The sequence below is a fragment of the Centroberyx affinis genome, unplaced genomic scaffold (assembly GCF_046629955.1).
Source record: "Centroberyx affinis isolate AG114_WGS23_722 - 3 ecotype Tasmania unplaced genomic scaffold, CSIRO-AGI_Caff_v1 ptg001125l_1, whole genome shotgun sequence".
Lineage (NCBI taxonomy): Eukaryota > Metazoa > Chordata > Actinopteri > Beryciformes > Berycidae > Centroberyx > Centroberyx affinis.
Genome location: NW_027279664.1, coordinates 199630 through 216003, shown reverse-complemented (window position 1 = coordinate 216003; position 16374 = coordinate 199630). Strand labels below are relative to the sequence as shown.

The window sequence follows — 16374 nt, the reverse complement described above, 5'->3', positions numbered from 1 at the left end:
AGGCCACAGAAATGCCCCCAGCTCCTAAACACCAAAGCACTAAAGAGGCCAGGCCTTGTAACTCTGCCTGTCACATACACACTGTCTCACTCTTAACAGTCATGTGATTGAGATAAAGGTTCAAAGACACTTGATCACCCCGCAACTCCTCTCTACAGAGAGGTAGATCAGTTGGATATCGTTCATATTCAGTTGTAACTTGGTGACTGGGTGCTGGCCGGGGTCACTGAGCTCAGCGGACGGTGAAAACTGAGCATATGTTGTCTTGCTGTGTGGAATGAGAAGAGATCTGAAGGGATACAGGTGGTGATACTCACTGCTTTTAGTTAACACATCTTCTTTGGCTACAATATTTGAAGGTTTATCTGGGCTAGTCAAGACTGGGACACTTGTTACACATTTAACATATGAGTATAGACACGAGCCTTGTAAATATGTGTCTTTAATGACCTTTAATTTTACACCGTGTCTGTCTATGCATATAAACACCATAGCTCATCTTTTATTTAGTGTTTATATCACATTCAATATGGTAAAAAAAAAAGGTGATATCCTCCCTCCCTGTTATGTGTACAGTGTGGCTGCCACAGCTAAAGCTGCCCTGAGCCCCATAGAAACACATGACTCATCGTCTATAGCAGATGCTCTGCTCCTCTCACTGACTTTGGGCTATGAGGCTTGGGAGGTGCTGTGGGACTGTGGGTTTGTGATGATGATACAGCTGCATACCAAACAGACGCCGTCATATGGGCTTTGTGAGGAGAGCATCGCCCTCTAGTGGACTAAATAGGAAAATGGCAGCACTGAGAGGTCAAAATCATTTTTCATTTAGGCTATGTAGTGCATAGCAGATGCATGACTGGGCTGGTGAATTTGGAGCACTCCTGAAAACTGGGGTTCTTAGTTGTTTGACACTCATCTTGATACAGATTTTATTAACTTGTTGACACTTGTTGAGTTGAGACAGACATGGTAAACATCATCCATGCAGTAGTCTTGGCAGCAATGGCTATATGAGCAACTGATGTCACAACAAAGCAATAACTGTGTTGTATACGTGTTATTTGTACACCCTATCATTTATCATGTTAATTATATTTATAAGCCCCTTCCCCCCCCAAAAAAAGATAAACAAAATAAACAAACAACAAAACACTACTAGGTGCCACACATACAGCATCATCTCAGTAACACAGCTGTTGAGTGAAAACAGTGCACTCACTTTCTCTGGAAAAGCCACTGAACTCCATTTGAACTATAACATCTATTTTACAGGTGCAAAGTTACAATGAACATGTATTGTTTATATGCTATGTTTAGCTAGTTCATTCATCTACATGAACGTCATGTGTGGGCAGACCTAAACTTTATCGAACTGAACTAGATTAATATAGTCTGCCAACGTCAGCTATTGTAAAGTAGTACAAAAGGGCTTGAGATTCCATTTTCTTTGTGCCTGAAATACAAAACCAAAGCTACGTTGTTGCATCACAGTTAAGTTCAGGAATGTGGAAATGTGTGGAATGTGGAGTTTAATTGTCAGTTACAGTTAACTGTTCAAACTAAAGTTGGGCTTATTGTTCTGAAGTTGAGTTTTGGTCAGCTCAGCTGTCACATGTTGCCATGGTAACCACAATCAACCTCATTGTCAGCCTGAGGAATGTACAGGAGTGAAATGCAATGTGATGATTAGTAAACATGACTGAGACACATTGTAATCCATAGTTTCTGATTAGAAAATGGAAACTAACGATTATATATAAGTATTCAGTAAATCTGTAAAACAGAGTTATAGCCCGCTGTACTCTATTTATAACATACTCACCTATTGGACTTTTGATTGTTGCATAGCATATATTATTTGCGTATGTTTAATGTTCTTTATATGCGTAATCAGTTGGCAGTTGCAACATCTTTGGGAAAAGCCACTGAACTCCACCGCTCTACTGTTTCAATCATATCGATCCATTTTACTGAATAAATTCATCTTTTAAAAAAAAAAATTGTCACTGATGAAGCTCCCTACTTCATGAGCGCAACAAGTGCAATGTTGAAATCAGGCACTTTGTCGCAGTGCATACAAGTATTAAAGCTATTTCACTCATAGTCATTTTGAGGATGGTTCCTGAATGTAGGGCTTCAGCGCTCAGTCATCCTCTGTCACACCTTTAAGACGAAGCTCCTCTTGAACCCTGGACAAGTATTCTGGATCTGGATACCCAAAACTGGAAGGGAGAAGAAAAGGTTTATTACATCCAAAGGTTATAGAATTTGTTCAACCCATAAAGGGGCATGTAATGCTTCAACTGAAGTTAAAAAATGAAAATCACAAAAATTTGAGTTATGAGGTTTTTTTTACCCGACAGCAACAATATGCTACTAATGCAGTATCAGGTGCTTTGTCTGTTCTTCTAGGTACTCCAAATCAATTTTTGTCATTTCAAATTGTGAAATTACCATGAAGTCCAGAAGTGGAACTCCTCTGGTTATTTAGCTAAGTAGATCTTTTAAAGTAGTGATCCCTTTTAAGTACTTTCTTAGTTTTTCTAAGTATTTTCTTCTCCCTCAGTCATTTTTAAGTACTTACTCCTACTAGTAGTACTATTCACTGAAAACAAGTATGACTGGGCTACTTCAGCCAGTGGTCAGATCCAGGATGCACAGCTGTCAGTATTTTCCTGCACCAAAGCCACCAAGACAAATTCCTGTTCATTTATTGTACTTGGTGAATTAATAAGTGACTCTTAATTCTACAACAATAAGAGCAATGTGCCTACTATTGTGGGCCTCCTCCCATGTTGGTCTTGTGATGGATGTCGTTCCAGGTGATGGCGTTGTTGAGGCCCGTGGTGGCAGATCGTCCCACGGTGAAGGTGAGTCTCCTGTCGAAGGCTTTCCTCAGCAGCCTCAGCACCCTCTCCCCCTCCTCGCAGGCTGGCAGGTAGGCCGTACGGGACGTGCTGGAATACCTCACCCCGGGGTTTGGGTGCTCAGGCTGGAATAAGGTCAAAGATACAGCAGGTTGTAGGCTAGTGAGTCATTTTCTACTATTACTTTTACCTAAATGCACCCAGACAAGTCAGGTAGAGTATGCTGTACATTCACCATTGCCAGCAGAGTTATTTAGAGCATTATTATATTCCCAAAGATATTGGGCCAAGAAAAAGTCAGACTGCCAACATAAGAACATAAATTTACCTTTATATGCTTATAGACAGTCCATCTGTCATTTTGATTGCATGCATTTTATTGTAATTTTATGTTCTCTCTCTCTCTCTCTCTCTCACACACACACACGAAGATCCGCATGTGCAGATTCATGTTCATGGCCTTAAGATTACATTTATCCAAAGAATAACTTAAAATGTTCATTATTTCATTTTCAGCAGCAGGGCTTTGGAGACAGATAGAGATTTAAATTTGGACAAAGTCAAGATGGAATGCGACACCCTTGACTTGGCACACTTGATCTGTAAATGTCCTTTCTTTTTCAGACATACACACACACTCCAGCACCCGCCATCAGAGCGCCTTGGAGCTCCTCACCCCAGTCACCACCCTCGCCTCAGCCTCCAAGCCTGACATGGAGAAAAACTAGGATGCTGTATTTTTAGTGTGATGTTTGTGTGCATCCAACTGAAAATAAAATTTGCACAGTTGCTTCGGTTTATCTCTACCCTCTAATCCCCCTATAAACAAGAAATATATGGCGTGGTGTTTATCATTAATTCACACAAGGGATATTCTCTCTCTCACTCTCTCTCTCTCTCTCTCTCTCACACACACACACACACACACACTGTTCCTGCTACCTGTAATACCTGTAAAATAATTCTTGTTTGGTGGCTTCTGTTACAGGTAAACTTATGCTCCTAAATGGGTGCTTTGCAGATATTCTGCTGCATATTGATGGTGTAGAGAGTCATTAGACTCACTCTACCTGTTCTCAGCTGTGAGTTGTCTTAAATTACTTTTAGGCTTATTAGGCTATTAATTGGCCTACACTTGCCCGATGTGAATGATGTGGGGGACTTTTGCATTTCAAAGGATAGGCTAGTGTAATCCAGTTTGCTGAAACATCAATAGCTGGGATATGGAAAATCACGGTTAGCCCTATACATTGATCTTTAATCAATCTCCATATCATCAATTGCCCTATTTTGGACCATACTGCTGTCACCTGGAAGGATGGGTTGGGGGGGGGGTTAAATTCTTCTCAATGAAAACAAGCGACGCTAAATTGTTCCAGTTTTTCATTTTCAGTTGTAATGATTATTAAATCAGTGGATAAACGTGATATCCTTGTCTTTCACCGTACCCCCCTCCACCAGACCTTCTGTTGGCATGGCAACGGACAGATGCGCTTCTGAGATCACTTCCTCAAATCGCCTGTCTCCCTTCCAGACGCCACGATACACAACACGGAGCTGGGAAAAACCTCCTTGAGCTGACACCATGGAAGTATTATAGGCGGTTATATAAGGGGCCAGAGGAGGATTTTTTTTTTTATGTGACGGGTGACGCTGAAATCAAAGGTCGGCCATTTTGCCAGAGCTTATCCAGATTTCTTAATACATCCATGCTGGGATACCTGCTCTGAAAAACAGGCTGCAGCGCCCTCTGGCGGGCAGTTGCAAACTTGTAAAAGTGGCTGAAAGTGGTAGTGAAAGAGCTATTAGCACCACCCAATCTCTGCTGATATATTACAGTGCCTTCAAACCTCCATTAAAAGTGTCAGCCTCACCCCTTGTATCCCTGATGGAAAACGGTATTCAATGACGATAGTCTGGCAGTGTTCAAAGCCAGGTAAGCTCTGCCAGCGGCGCGTCACTGTCATCGTGCCCTCCGGTTGGGTCCCGATGTAGATTCCGTGGTAGGTGTTGCATATCGGACAGGCGGGCTTGAACTTGAACACCGAGTCGATACATTCAGTGCAGAAAGAGTGATGGCACTTTAAAGTTTTCTTATCTTGGATTATGTCTAAGCATATGGCGCAGTTATCCATATCTGAGGCGCAGCGAGATCTGTGCACATCAGTGCTAAGATCACAGTGAGCATTTGTTGTGTTGTCCATTTTTCCGGTAAGTGACGACAATGTTGCTGCATTTCCATCCGTGTATGGATGTGAAAGGGCTGGTGGTTTCCAATGACACTATTTGACGTCAAGTAAAGTAGGCCTGCCGATTCATTTCCACACTGGGTGAGCTCGATTCGCGCCCCGTCCACCGCAGGGGTGTAACGAGTTTGTTCGTTTACTAAACATGAGATGACTTTCAAGGGCTTTCCGGCTGACGCAAAATGAATGAAACAATTAAGCCAAGACGATGTGGCTCAGAGCAATGACACCCCCCTGTGGCAGCACACCTCTGGTCTCATAACCCGCCGGGTCATTAAATCCAACTCACCCCAAGGTGAGGCGGGGAATCAAGCTGAGATCTGAAAGGAGGAAGAACCAGAAAGACCTCCCACTCTGCCCTATTTCCAGTAACCCCCAAGAGAAAATTACCCACCGGGTATACTTATATGACACTTCCATGGGAAATACAGGTCATAATCTATCTGTTCTCAACGTATTAGCGCAAATTGATTGATTTATGTTTTGTTTTTTAATTAAGTTACATTCGAGATATGGCCCACAGTTGCAGTTTCGTCAAAGTTTATTTGGATCAAATTGCACACATACTGAAAGTGTTGTAAACAACCAGAGGTAAAAATATACTTTTTGTAAAGAGTAGTTTTTGAGAAAAACAACTTGCTATGGTAATGGCATGGCAGTGCTTTGGTCTCTGCCTGAGGCAGCATTGCAGGAGGAGAGCACATGCCTGAGGGTTAACACCACTTTAGCAGACAGGTGTCTATGGGCCATTTTTAACCGCTGTGTGATTCATCTTCTAAAAATATAATGTTTGCTAGTCTTGAATTCTATTGCAGTATTTTTTAAACTGCTTATAGACACAAACGTGATACTTTCATTGATGGTGTATTCATAGTATCCCCATGATGTCACATGCATTTCCTACCAATATGGTGCTTTGCCATATACACAGCTCATTGGCTGTGGCTGTCACTTGATTACAATCACCTGCTATTTCCTTGCCAAGAAGGCCTTGTGGTGATATAGCAGAATACTATGAATAACACAAAAAAATGATTTTGTGTTGGTTTGTCAGACGCTGTCTGTCTTTGTTGAATGGGTTGCCGACTAAAACATTGCCTTGCCTCTGGCAGTAAAAACTGGTAGCTACCAAAGTGTCAACATTCCACATAATCAAAAAACAAATGATCTAAAAACACCTTTTTGACATTATTTTGCCTTCTATGTACCCAACTTCTGCATTTCTGCACTGCACCCTCCTTGCAGTGTCTGGGTTATATTTCTGCCATTCGAGCTACCAAGAGTGTTAAGGGTAGACCACAGGGCAGAGAGAAGAAACCAGGATGCACTCTAATCTACGGGGTCATCTTTAAACCCATCTCCCTGCACAGGTGCCTGATCAGAGATGCATTCATAGAGACACTCCAAGGTTAAGCCTACTGGAAGCAGTTTATACTTGATTGGATTTTGCTTGAAAATCTGCAATTTAAATCATTTCTGGATCAGACACGCCCGGCCCATTAGGTGACAGAAATACTGTAAGTTATCTACAATCATGAACTGTGGCAATAATTAACATTAGCAGCAAGAATTTTAATTTTAGTGGAACTAGACACTGTCAGTTTTCTGAGATTGCTGAGACAGTTGCATATGTAGTGACCCTTGATTATTGGGGTTTCAGTCTCTATTTCTAAACAGTTTATGATCACTAATAATGCCAATTTTTGCCAGAAGCTGTGAGCAAGAGAAAACACCTCCAGAACTTAGGGTGCAGGCCCATCTGAGCTCTGCTATTTGTAACCAGCTGCCCCTGTGCCAGATGGCAGGGAAAACAAATCCTGGCAATGAATGGGATTGCATTGAGGTACAGGGCCAAAACAACTCTTCTGAATGCACTGAAAATGTAAGACAGTTAGGCCATGGCAAATAACCAACCTCAAGTTTTACAAGCATTATTAGTGATAGTGTAATTCATTCATTCAGCACTTTGGTGTGAGAAAACCGAGTTGTAAATAAAATCCAGCTCACCAACACACACACACATACACACAATGTGTCTTATTTGTGGTAGCTTTGGATAATGAATAGCCAACTCCAACACTACAGCTGGTTAAAAGGACTGTCTATCATGAAATGCAATGGGGAAACACACCTGAAATGTAGGACTCAGTGGATGTTCTTGAATATGCATGAAGGTATTTCAAAGATTTTTATAAAATATGGCTTACGTAATTCCATGTATAACTCCCATTTAACGACTGAGGTATTCAGCCCTGTTCTTTCTTCAGTCATACTTTTGTCCACTAGATGGCGTGTCGTGCCTTCACAGAGTTTAACATCTTGGTAGAACCAGTCTCTTTGACACTACAGTGGAATAGTTCTGGGATACATCAGATCATAATCAGAAACCACAACCCTATTTAGGGCCTCTATTGAATGTCAAACACAAACCGAAACATAACTTTTTATTCAAGTATTAAAATGTAAAGCACATTATTTTGAATATCAACAGACTCAAAGTACGAATCAACGCAATTAGAAAAGCAAAACTCCAACTTTTCATTAACAATCAATTTGCAATGTGCAATCCCTCCAACTATTCAGTCTCCTGGCGCCTTCTCAGTCATGTAATGCATAGAAATGTTTGCACGGTACCTTTAGTAAACTACAATCCTGTGTCCCAAAAATATTTGAGTTGGTCCCTTAACAAAAATACAAAGGTGATGAAAAATTAAGAAAGGTTATTTGATGTATGGATCTGACTAATCAAATTAATGACAGACTTACCACTAGTCAAGCAGGTTACTGCACTTAGCAAAGCACTTTCACACATATAGCTTTTATCATTTTTGAGTTTTTTTTTAGCTTTTGGACTACAAGAAAGTTTATGAATGAGAAGCTAATTTAAATACACATCAGTATACATATTCTCATGAACTGTGTGGTATTTTTACTTAAAGCCAGATAATATAGCTACAAACATAATGCTGTTGACCTATCAAATAACACCAAAACACGCCTGAACTGCTTACCATTCATTAGTAACATCATGCTTGATTTTATCAAAATTGAATATAAGAAAGGCACAACAAAATGAGATAAACCCAACCCACCCACCCAAAATCAAATCAATAGCAATTTTTCCCACATTTTCTTTTGTTAGGTTTTCACTCTGTGATCCTAGATTATCTATTTAGATAAACAAATTTACAGCAGTTACCTCATTTTAAATGAGAAAATTAGCAGGCAAGTTTCCCACTTTGACAGGGACAGAGGCATAGATATTTAAAGAGCTTTTGTGCCTTTCATTTGGTTTAAGTGGTCTATATGCCCTTTTGCGCTTGACATCGTCATAAATCTGATAATTAGATGAGCACACTACTAACAACTGAAGTGATGGGCTCAAAACCTGGGAGACATCTTGAAGTAACAGGAATAAACAATGGCTAAGAACCTCAGGGGAAGTCTTGACATACAATAAAAGGTGCCGCAATGAGACATCCAGTAACATTCTTCCTATTTAAGTAAAAAGTGAAGAGAGATGAGGAAGATCAAACGCAGATGAAGAGCTCCAAGCAATTGACATCAACTTGTAGCCACCAAGCAAATAGCTCATGGCTGCACAAACCTGTGTTTGCCCCGAGCACTCTTCCATGGAGAGGAAGCAAAAACCATTACTCCTACTTCACTGAAAATCACACTCCCTTACCAAAGTGCCTATGAGTGCTTTAGATTGCAATAACTTCAGAGAATGATTTCCTTCTATTGAAGAAGTGCTATTCCGCCTTATAATCCAAGTACTATCCTTACCATCGGTAATTAATAACAATCAAAATAGAGAGACTGACTCAACAAACATTACTGGGGAGATAAAAACAAGAATGTGTGCTTATAACAAATAAAGTAATCCCCAGCATAGAAATAAACATTAATATAACATAAATCGTCTTTTTTAACATTTCAAACTTAGATTTTCCTAAATAATATATAAGTACCTCAAATTCCAACACGCCATGATACTCCTAAATGAGTGCATCAGATATCGGTCCTATTGCCAACAGTGACAGGTAGAGGATTGTGTTATACAAGAATGCACTGCACTCAAAGTATTTTCTTCCACACAAAGCACTGGGTTAAGCTGAACTCCCGAGGAAAATGAACAAACAGAGGAACAACTAGTGTAGTGAGGTGGGCTCTGCTGCAGCATTAGACGCGTGTCTGCTGAGGGCCTCGTCTTCAGCGGTCCTTTTTAGGGATGGGCAGTCTCAGAACAGAACCTGGAGCCTTAGTCGTGTCCACCGCAAGGACGGTCACAAGTCCTAGAGAGTCCTGGAATCGCCTGACGCTTTCACGCCGTCAGTCTGCCGTGATGCCTTTCTCTCTGAGCTCCTCTGTCACTCGCACCAGGTAAGTGGGGTCTGGGTAGCCAAAACTGTCAGAAGAAATAAGAAGCCATCAGTGCATCAGTATACGCTCAGGCAGCAACAGTGCCATCTAGCCAAGGACAAGGCCTTTCCTTGTCAGGAACTTAAATTACACCTGTCAATCTATACGGGGGCCTCTTCTCTGCTACCACCGCTCTCGGGAACTTTGCGAGGCCATTACAGAATCAAATCTCAGTGCCATAAGCCCCCGACTAAAAGCGTATACATACCAGCGGGGCCCCCCCCATATCGAGGTCTTGTGGTGAATGTCATTCCAGGTGATGACGTTATGCATGCCCGTAGTCATGGAGGTACCGATGGTGAAGATAAGGCGCTGTTCGAAGGCCCGGCGTAACAGGCCCAACACACGGTTCCCCTCGGGGCTGTCGGGGAGGTAGGCCACGCGGTCCGTTCCTGGGTACCGAACACCCGGGTTCGGGTGTTCTGGCTGTTAGGAAGTAAACAGGATCACTTTTAATAAGGGGTGCAAAACAATGATGCCTACTTGTTGGGGTTCATAACACTTGTACTACATCGATTGTGTTCCCATCCACAGATCAAGAACAGATGTGGGCTTCCTCTGATACCTACAGGGACACACCTAACTGCAGTCAACTATTTCCTCCTGAGGTAAATTGAAAAATAAAATCCCCCCAGTTTTATTTCTCTAGTTTAAAAAGGGCAAAAACTCCTATTTACACATAAAGGATATGTATGCAGATGTTTTTTGTCCACTATAACTGTCAAATAAGTGTGATAACAATCATTGGTGCTTCTATATACCATGTGAGCTTATCAAATATTTAATTATTTCTCCTCTCTACTGTTTTTGTTACCTAACTAACTGGTCTACAAGAGGAAGAAGAAGTAGGGATTCAAGCTCGCTAACTCTGTATTTAGGCAAATGAAGGCATGAACCAGATCCCTGCGACTACTGTTTATAATGGTGACAGTCACTTTTTCACTTCACTTTTTCACTTGCACTAGAATGTCTGTTTTTGTCTTATACAGTGAGAATAATAATGATTGACCGTTTTAAATTTCACCTCATTTTGAAGAAACAGTACTGCAAGCATGCAAGTCAACCTATGCATTAAGGAACTGAAAAATGTATTGTGATATGAGTTATAGGGATAATTTAATATGACTGAATGCAACTGGATAACAAAATGTTTGAATCAATATGGTGTGATGCCAAATTAAGACTCTCAAGCCTACACTTATTCTGTGTTTGGCAATATTGTTCAGTCTTCAATGCATTTCTAATATTGTGACAATGTTGTTGAGTGATCCCTCTGTTATCTATCAAAATTGTGAGCTGAGTGTTTCATTACACCCATGGAGAATTATCAAAATTGCAAGGTATGCCAGTAGCACAGAGTGGGTCTCAAAGTCTGCATCTCCACATGCTCCAGGTCTACTCACCGCCTGTAGACCAGGAGGGAAGCTGTAGATGATGCAGATACACCCGAAGCCTTCGTGTCCAGGGAGCTCCAGGTCAGGGTCTCTCTCCACCATCATACTGCCATTGGCCGGCTGGTTCCCAATCAGCTGGCCGTACACTAACCGACACACCGGACACGCTCTCTTCACCTTGAAGGCTTGATCCAGGCAAGAGCGACAGAACGAGTGGCCGCATCTCTCCAGAGTCGTCTTCTCCACTATGTCCCCCATGCAGATAGAGCAGGAGGTGTTGTCCTCGGCCTCGCTGTGCGAAGCCATGCCAGGGTCCATGTCCTTCCTCTGGGCCGCCTCGTGGAGCATGGCACAGGCCTCCTCATCGGCCGGCTTCCTGAACCTCTGCTGCTGCCTCTGGGACCGCCGAGGCTGGGGAGGCGGCGGCGGAAGCAGGCTCCCCTCTCCGTTCGGCTCCAGGACTCCAACGCAGGGCAGCAGAGTCCGCTTCCTCTTGGGCCCTCCCTCCTGTTTGCTCATTTCTTTGCGGGCACAGCGGCATAAGTCAATGAAGGCTTTTCGGGTCTCGCTGGAGATGGTTCCATCCATCACCCCAGCCCCAGCCCTCCTGGAGCCGTCCACCGGCTGCAGCCTCACAGCGCAGCAGCCCCCCCTCTCCCCTCGCCTAATGATACCAGCGCTCATCCCCTGCTTGTCCTGGAAGTCAATGAGCCAGGGCCGCCCAGCTGCAGCCAGGTAATCCCACACTGCCTGTGACACCAGCACCTCATCACTGCCCTGGCCAGCACGCACACTCATCTCATCAGACGAAACTGCACAGAAATACACACAAGAGGCGTCAGCACATTTGACACAGTTTGACCTGTTTGAACAATTGGATTGCACTTGTATGTAAATTCAGTTGTAGAAGTTCTTTCTTCTGGAGCATGCAGAAGTCTATTTTTTTTAAATTTCACAAATGGATAATATATGCAAGCTGTCTTCAAGCAGGTCATCGATTATATTAAAATCAATTCAGCCCCATAAAAACAAATCCCTGGAAGAGTGTTTTTGTTTCTGCCTGTTACTCCTTTGCTACTCGTGCAACTGAGTGAGTGGGAAAAGCAATATCTCAGATCTATTTCCGCTGTTTTTGTTTGTGGTATAGTTGAGCATGACCAAAGTGAATCATGTCTAATATCTTTTTTGCTTTTACGGACAGCTGTTTGCAGTGGCCGCAGCACGTCAAACCCACAACAGGCAGTATCGCGGCACTGCTGAGGACGTATCAGCTGTTCAGAAATGCAGACTGTAAACAAAGGAAACTAAAGCCCATCAAACGCGCTTGGCTGAAAATAGAGCCCACTTAACAGTCACATGAAACAAATACGGTGATACTTGTTAGATCGAGAGGTTACCTTGTGATCCCATAAATTCCTTTAATTGCGAATAAAGCGTCCTGTTGAACAGAAAAAGAGAAGAAAAACTGAAGGACTGTGCGTTGAGGAATAAACGTTATCACAGCAGCTCGATGATATTTTGTTTGAGCCATTTCCGCAGCAAGCGACATTACCGATTTCCTCAACATCAGGTTTTTGATAAATTCGCGACAAACACAAGCGTTTCCTCTGATTATTTCGATACCTCACCCTTTGCCGTAGCTCGTCGCTGCCTGTCGGTGAGGTTTCTGGCTGGATTAAAGAGCACGGTGCTCCATCGGACGAGGCCCCTTTTTTTTGCGTGCTGCTGCAGTTTATCTGCGGATAAGAAGTCTTTTGTAGTCAAGACATGATATCCAGTCGTATTCACTGCTCATATCTCTCTAGGTTTTCGACAGCCCTTCCCCTGGCCGTGGTAAATGCCATCCAATCTACTCCTCGTCCTCAGTCTCGCCTGAATTTGCCTTCCTCGTACGTCCTTGGGCTAGGCGTGCAGTGCAAAGCCTTCACTAACTCTTATCTGGCTCCGACCACGCTAGCTAGTTGACAGCTTACTCCACACAGATAATTTCTTTCGTATCATTTTGTGTCTCTGCCTTTGCTTTCAACCCATGTCCTCCTATCTTGACTACGAGCAAAGGAGCTATTAATGAGGGGACTGAGAGACCTACGAGAAAATGTGACCAGGAAGTTCGTCACAGGACTTACACGATTGGCTAAAAATGTTTTTTTTTTGTTTTTTTTGTTGTTGCTGTGAATCACTTTGTGTGGTGATTCACAGCTTTTAACTCATAACAACACACACATGCATGCACAAATACATGCTACACACAACATAAAAATACATGCCACCTGCGGGAATATCCACTCATGTCAGTTATGATGCAAGCTTTGAGGGTGCATGGATTTATTGACAGCCATGATGATGTCATTTCTACAAGTTGATCTTTGACAGAAGTTATATTGTTTGGGGATAATGTTTTTTTTTATACAGATAGATAGAGGCGTTAAAGGTTCTTTTTATTGGGGAAAGTCCATAGTTCAAAAAGATACTGGCTTGAGAGATAATAACTGTAATCATATTACTTTGCTAAAGCTGAGTTATCTGGATTTCCTCTACATCAGTCCCACCAACACAGCACTCGTTCCTGTTGCTTTTCACCTTATGCAGGACAGTGAACCTGAGTGAACCTCTGCCACAAAAAGTTGTCACCAGAGCCAAAGATGAACAAAGATAACTGCTGAACCTAACGTAAACTGAGAGGACAAGAGACATTTTCTAATTCTGAAACTGATTTTTGGGTGCCATACTTTGACAAAAAAAATTGGGATTAAAATGATCAATTTCAAATATATTTGGCATTCGATAATGTTTTTTTTATATGGCTGTGATACCAATTGGAAAGTATCCCTCAGTTTTAATTCTTCCAAAGTGACAGTATTGATCTGTGTCAGGCCAATAGTATAGTCTCAGTGCACCAATATACCTGTCTGGCCCTTCTGACACTCGGCCTGACAAAGCCTGACATGTCAGACTTGTGGAAACCTACACAAGCTACACATCACAATGAGAGTACAGACCTCCATGGGTTTGACATAATGCCTTAGTGCTGACAGCATGTGTGAAAGCTACACAAGTTATTTTTATTATATACTGTATATACAGTATATATACAGTACAGTCACTGGCCAACATAATTGGAACACCAGTTTTCCATAAAACATGAAAGACGCAAGTCACAAGTTTGTTTAGCAAAACCTGCACCCCCTGTTGCTGTGTTTCAATTCATGTGCAACTTTTGTTTTTTTGATGAGCCATGCTTATCATGGAAAACTGGTGTTCCAATTATTTTGGCCAGTGAGTGTATATGTGTGTGTGTTGCTTACATTATGGCAGCGTTGTATTTGCAGAAAGTTTTCCATACTGTTAGAAAAATTGTAAAACAATGACATAAGATAAGAACTTTATAAATTCATGAATTTAACTCTCTCTTCATTGCCCACCCAAAATAAGCATGTAAAAGGTCTGCTTTTACAATTAGTACTTATGTCATGAAGCTCATAAATACAAAAGGTACTAGAAAGGTAAGGGCAGGAGAGAAAATGGGCCCTAAAACCTAAAATGGAAGTACTGGATGAGTTTGTGGATGTAGTCTAAAGACTGTCAGACACAGTTTATATGCTATTAGCTACACTACAATTTCTGGCCTAGCTCATTATGAAAAAAGTGTTCATTGTTTTGTTGTAAAGAAGCCAACCAGTAATACTTCTGATGTGTTTATATTTACTTGATGTAGCTCTGTTTATCATCAGTATGTTGGCAATAGATCCTGGTAAATTATTTATAAATAATAATAATAACCACATAATGAGAAAATTCAGCCCGGTTTAGAGCATTCCACAACACAGAGACTCATCCATCCATCCATTTTCTATAGCTGCTTCTCTCAGGGTCATGGTGGCAACAGGGGAAGCAGAGCAGCAGAGACATCTTTCCTCCAGAAACTCCCTCCAGCTCCTCCTGGGGGCTCTGCAGTTGCTCCCAGGCAGCTGGGAGCTGTCATCCCTCCAGTGCGTCCTGCGTCTGTCCCATCATCTCCCCCCAGTTGACCGTGCCTCGACTCCGAGGTCGTCCCAGATTGCTGAGCTCCTCACCCTGTCACAGAGAGTGAGGCCAGCAACCATGTGCAGAAACCTCATTTCGGCTGCTTGTATCCGCAGTATCAGTCTTTCGGTCAATACCCAAAGCTCATGGCCATAGGTGAGGGTTGGAAAGAAGATCGAACTGTAAATCGAGAGCTTTACCTTGTGGTTAAAGTTACAAATGATCTCATCCTCACTGCTCACTGCTCTATTTTAATCCCTTTAGATCTCATTGCGCTGCGTGACACCATAAACCATTCTGCTTGATCTCAAAGAATGGGTTGGTGTTACAAACAAATGGTTCATATCATATTCTGCTGGCAGGTCCTTTTTTGTTGTTTTGTAGGGAGTGCAACACTCTCTCCAGCACATCAAGGCACAAATTCAGGCCCCATTCACACTATTTTTGTTATGTGTCCAATTCCTATTGTCATTTTAGGTCATTTCTACTGTTATGCAGACAATACTCAATTCAATATGCTAATATAACTCCAAAAGGGTGATACCAGCAGCTTAACCCATCTTAATAACTGACTTCCAGATGGAAAGTACTGAGGGTCTCAACATTTATTGCATAATAAATCCAATATTGTTGGATTTGGCCCAACCAACTCCATTAATGAGATTCAACACAACCTCTGTAGTCGGTCAACCACTGTTAAGCCTACTGCTAGAAATCAGAGAGTTATTGTTGATTATTGGTTTTGATGGATAAAATAAAAGGGTTGTTCAGTCTTGCTTCTTCCAGTTAAAAAACTTTGCTGAAACAAGGACTTCAGAAAAGTCCAGAAAGTCCCTCTCCAGTCTGCAGCTGGTGTAAAATATACCAGCTGTCAACTGAAACAAAGGTACAGTGTTCTGTTGCCCCTGTTTTACCATCTCTGTGTTGGTTTTGATTAGTTTTTGGATTTAGGATTTGCTGATGTGACCAGGCCCCAGTCATCGGGGCCTGGGGCTTTGGGGCATCCTGCCCAACGAGCTAGACCGGTAACATCAGTAGCATATTTCAAATCACTTCTTAAAACACATTTTTACATACGATTTGTTTATATACTTTGTTTCTATACGTTCCATTAATTCCTGGCAGTTTATTAAGTGATTGCTAAGCAAGACACTTTAGTTCTGTATATTTCTGCTACTTACTATTCTTCGTTGCCCAAACTTCATCAGCTAAGTTCTTCCTCATACTTTAAGCTAAAAGCTACATTCCAAGTTTGAACTGTGGAGATTCTAATTATTGCTAATTATTTTCACATACACAGGAGGTGAATGATGAAGGCACAATTTGAAATAGCAGAAACTATGAAATACATGTGATCAATGCATCTCATACACTGCCATTGTATTTTTAGTTCAACTAAGTTGCTTTAGGGTATTG

At 41.9% G+C, this 16374-nt stretch overlaps 2 protein-coding genes across 4 annotated transcripts; both read right to left on the bottom strand.

The window, feature by feature from the left end:
• Window positions 1-473: 473 nt before the first annotated feature.
• LOC139647850 (probable E3 ubiquitin-protein ligase DTX3) lies at window positions 474-5090 on the bottom strand. The gene is made up of 3 exons (XM_071523836.1): window positions 4745-5090; window positions 2778-2995; window positions 474-2225 (listed from the first exon to the last, which is right to left on the bottom strand). The coding sequence occupies exons 1-3, from the start codon at window positions 5072-5074 to the stop codon at window positions 2147-2149; spliced, it is 627 nt and encodes a 208-aa protein (XP_071379937.1). The 5' UTR covers window positions 5075-5090; the 3' UTR covers window positions 474-2146.
• Window positions 5091-8242: 3152 nt separating this feature from the next.
• dtx3 (deltex E3 ubiquitin ligase 3) lies at window positions 8243-12971 on the bottom strand. 3 transcript variants are annotated; one of them, XM_071523834.1, is made up of 5 exons: window positions 12564-12971; window positions 12333-12373; window positions 10945-11747; window positions 9750-9967; window positions 8243-9527 (listed from the first exon to the last, which is right to left on the bottom strand). In XM_071523834.1, exons 2-5 carry the CDS (start codon window positions 12343-12345, stop codon window positions 9452-9454), a joined length of 1110 nt encoding a protein of 369 aa, XP_071379935.1. In that variant the 5' UTR covers window positions 12346-12373; window positions 12564-12971; the 3' UTR covers window positions 8243-9451. The 3 variants fall into 3 exon arrangements, with proteins under 3 accessions (XP_071379935.1, XP_071379934.1, XP_071379936.1); XM_071523833.1 differs by having other exon boundaries at window positions 12333-12971; XM_071523835.1 differs by lacking the exon at window positions 12333-12373.
• Window positions 12972-16374: the final 3403 nt, after the last annotated feature.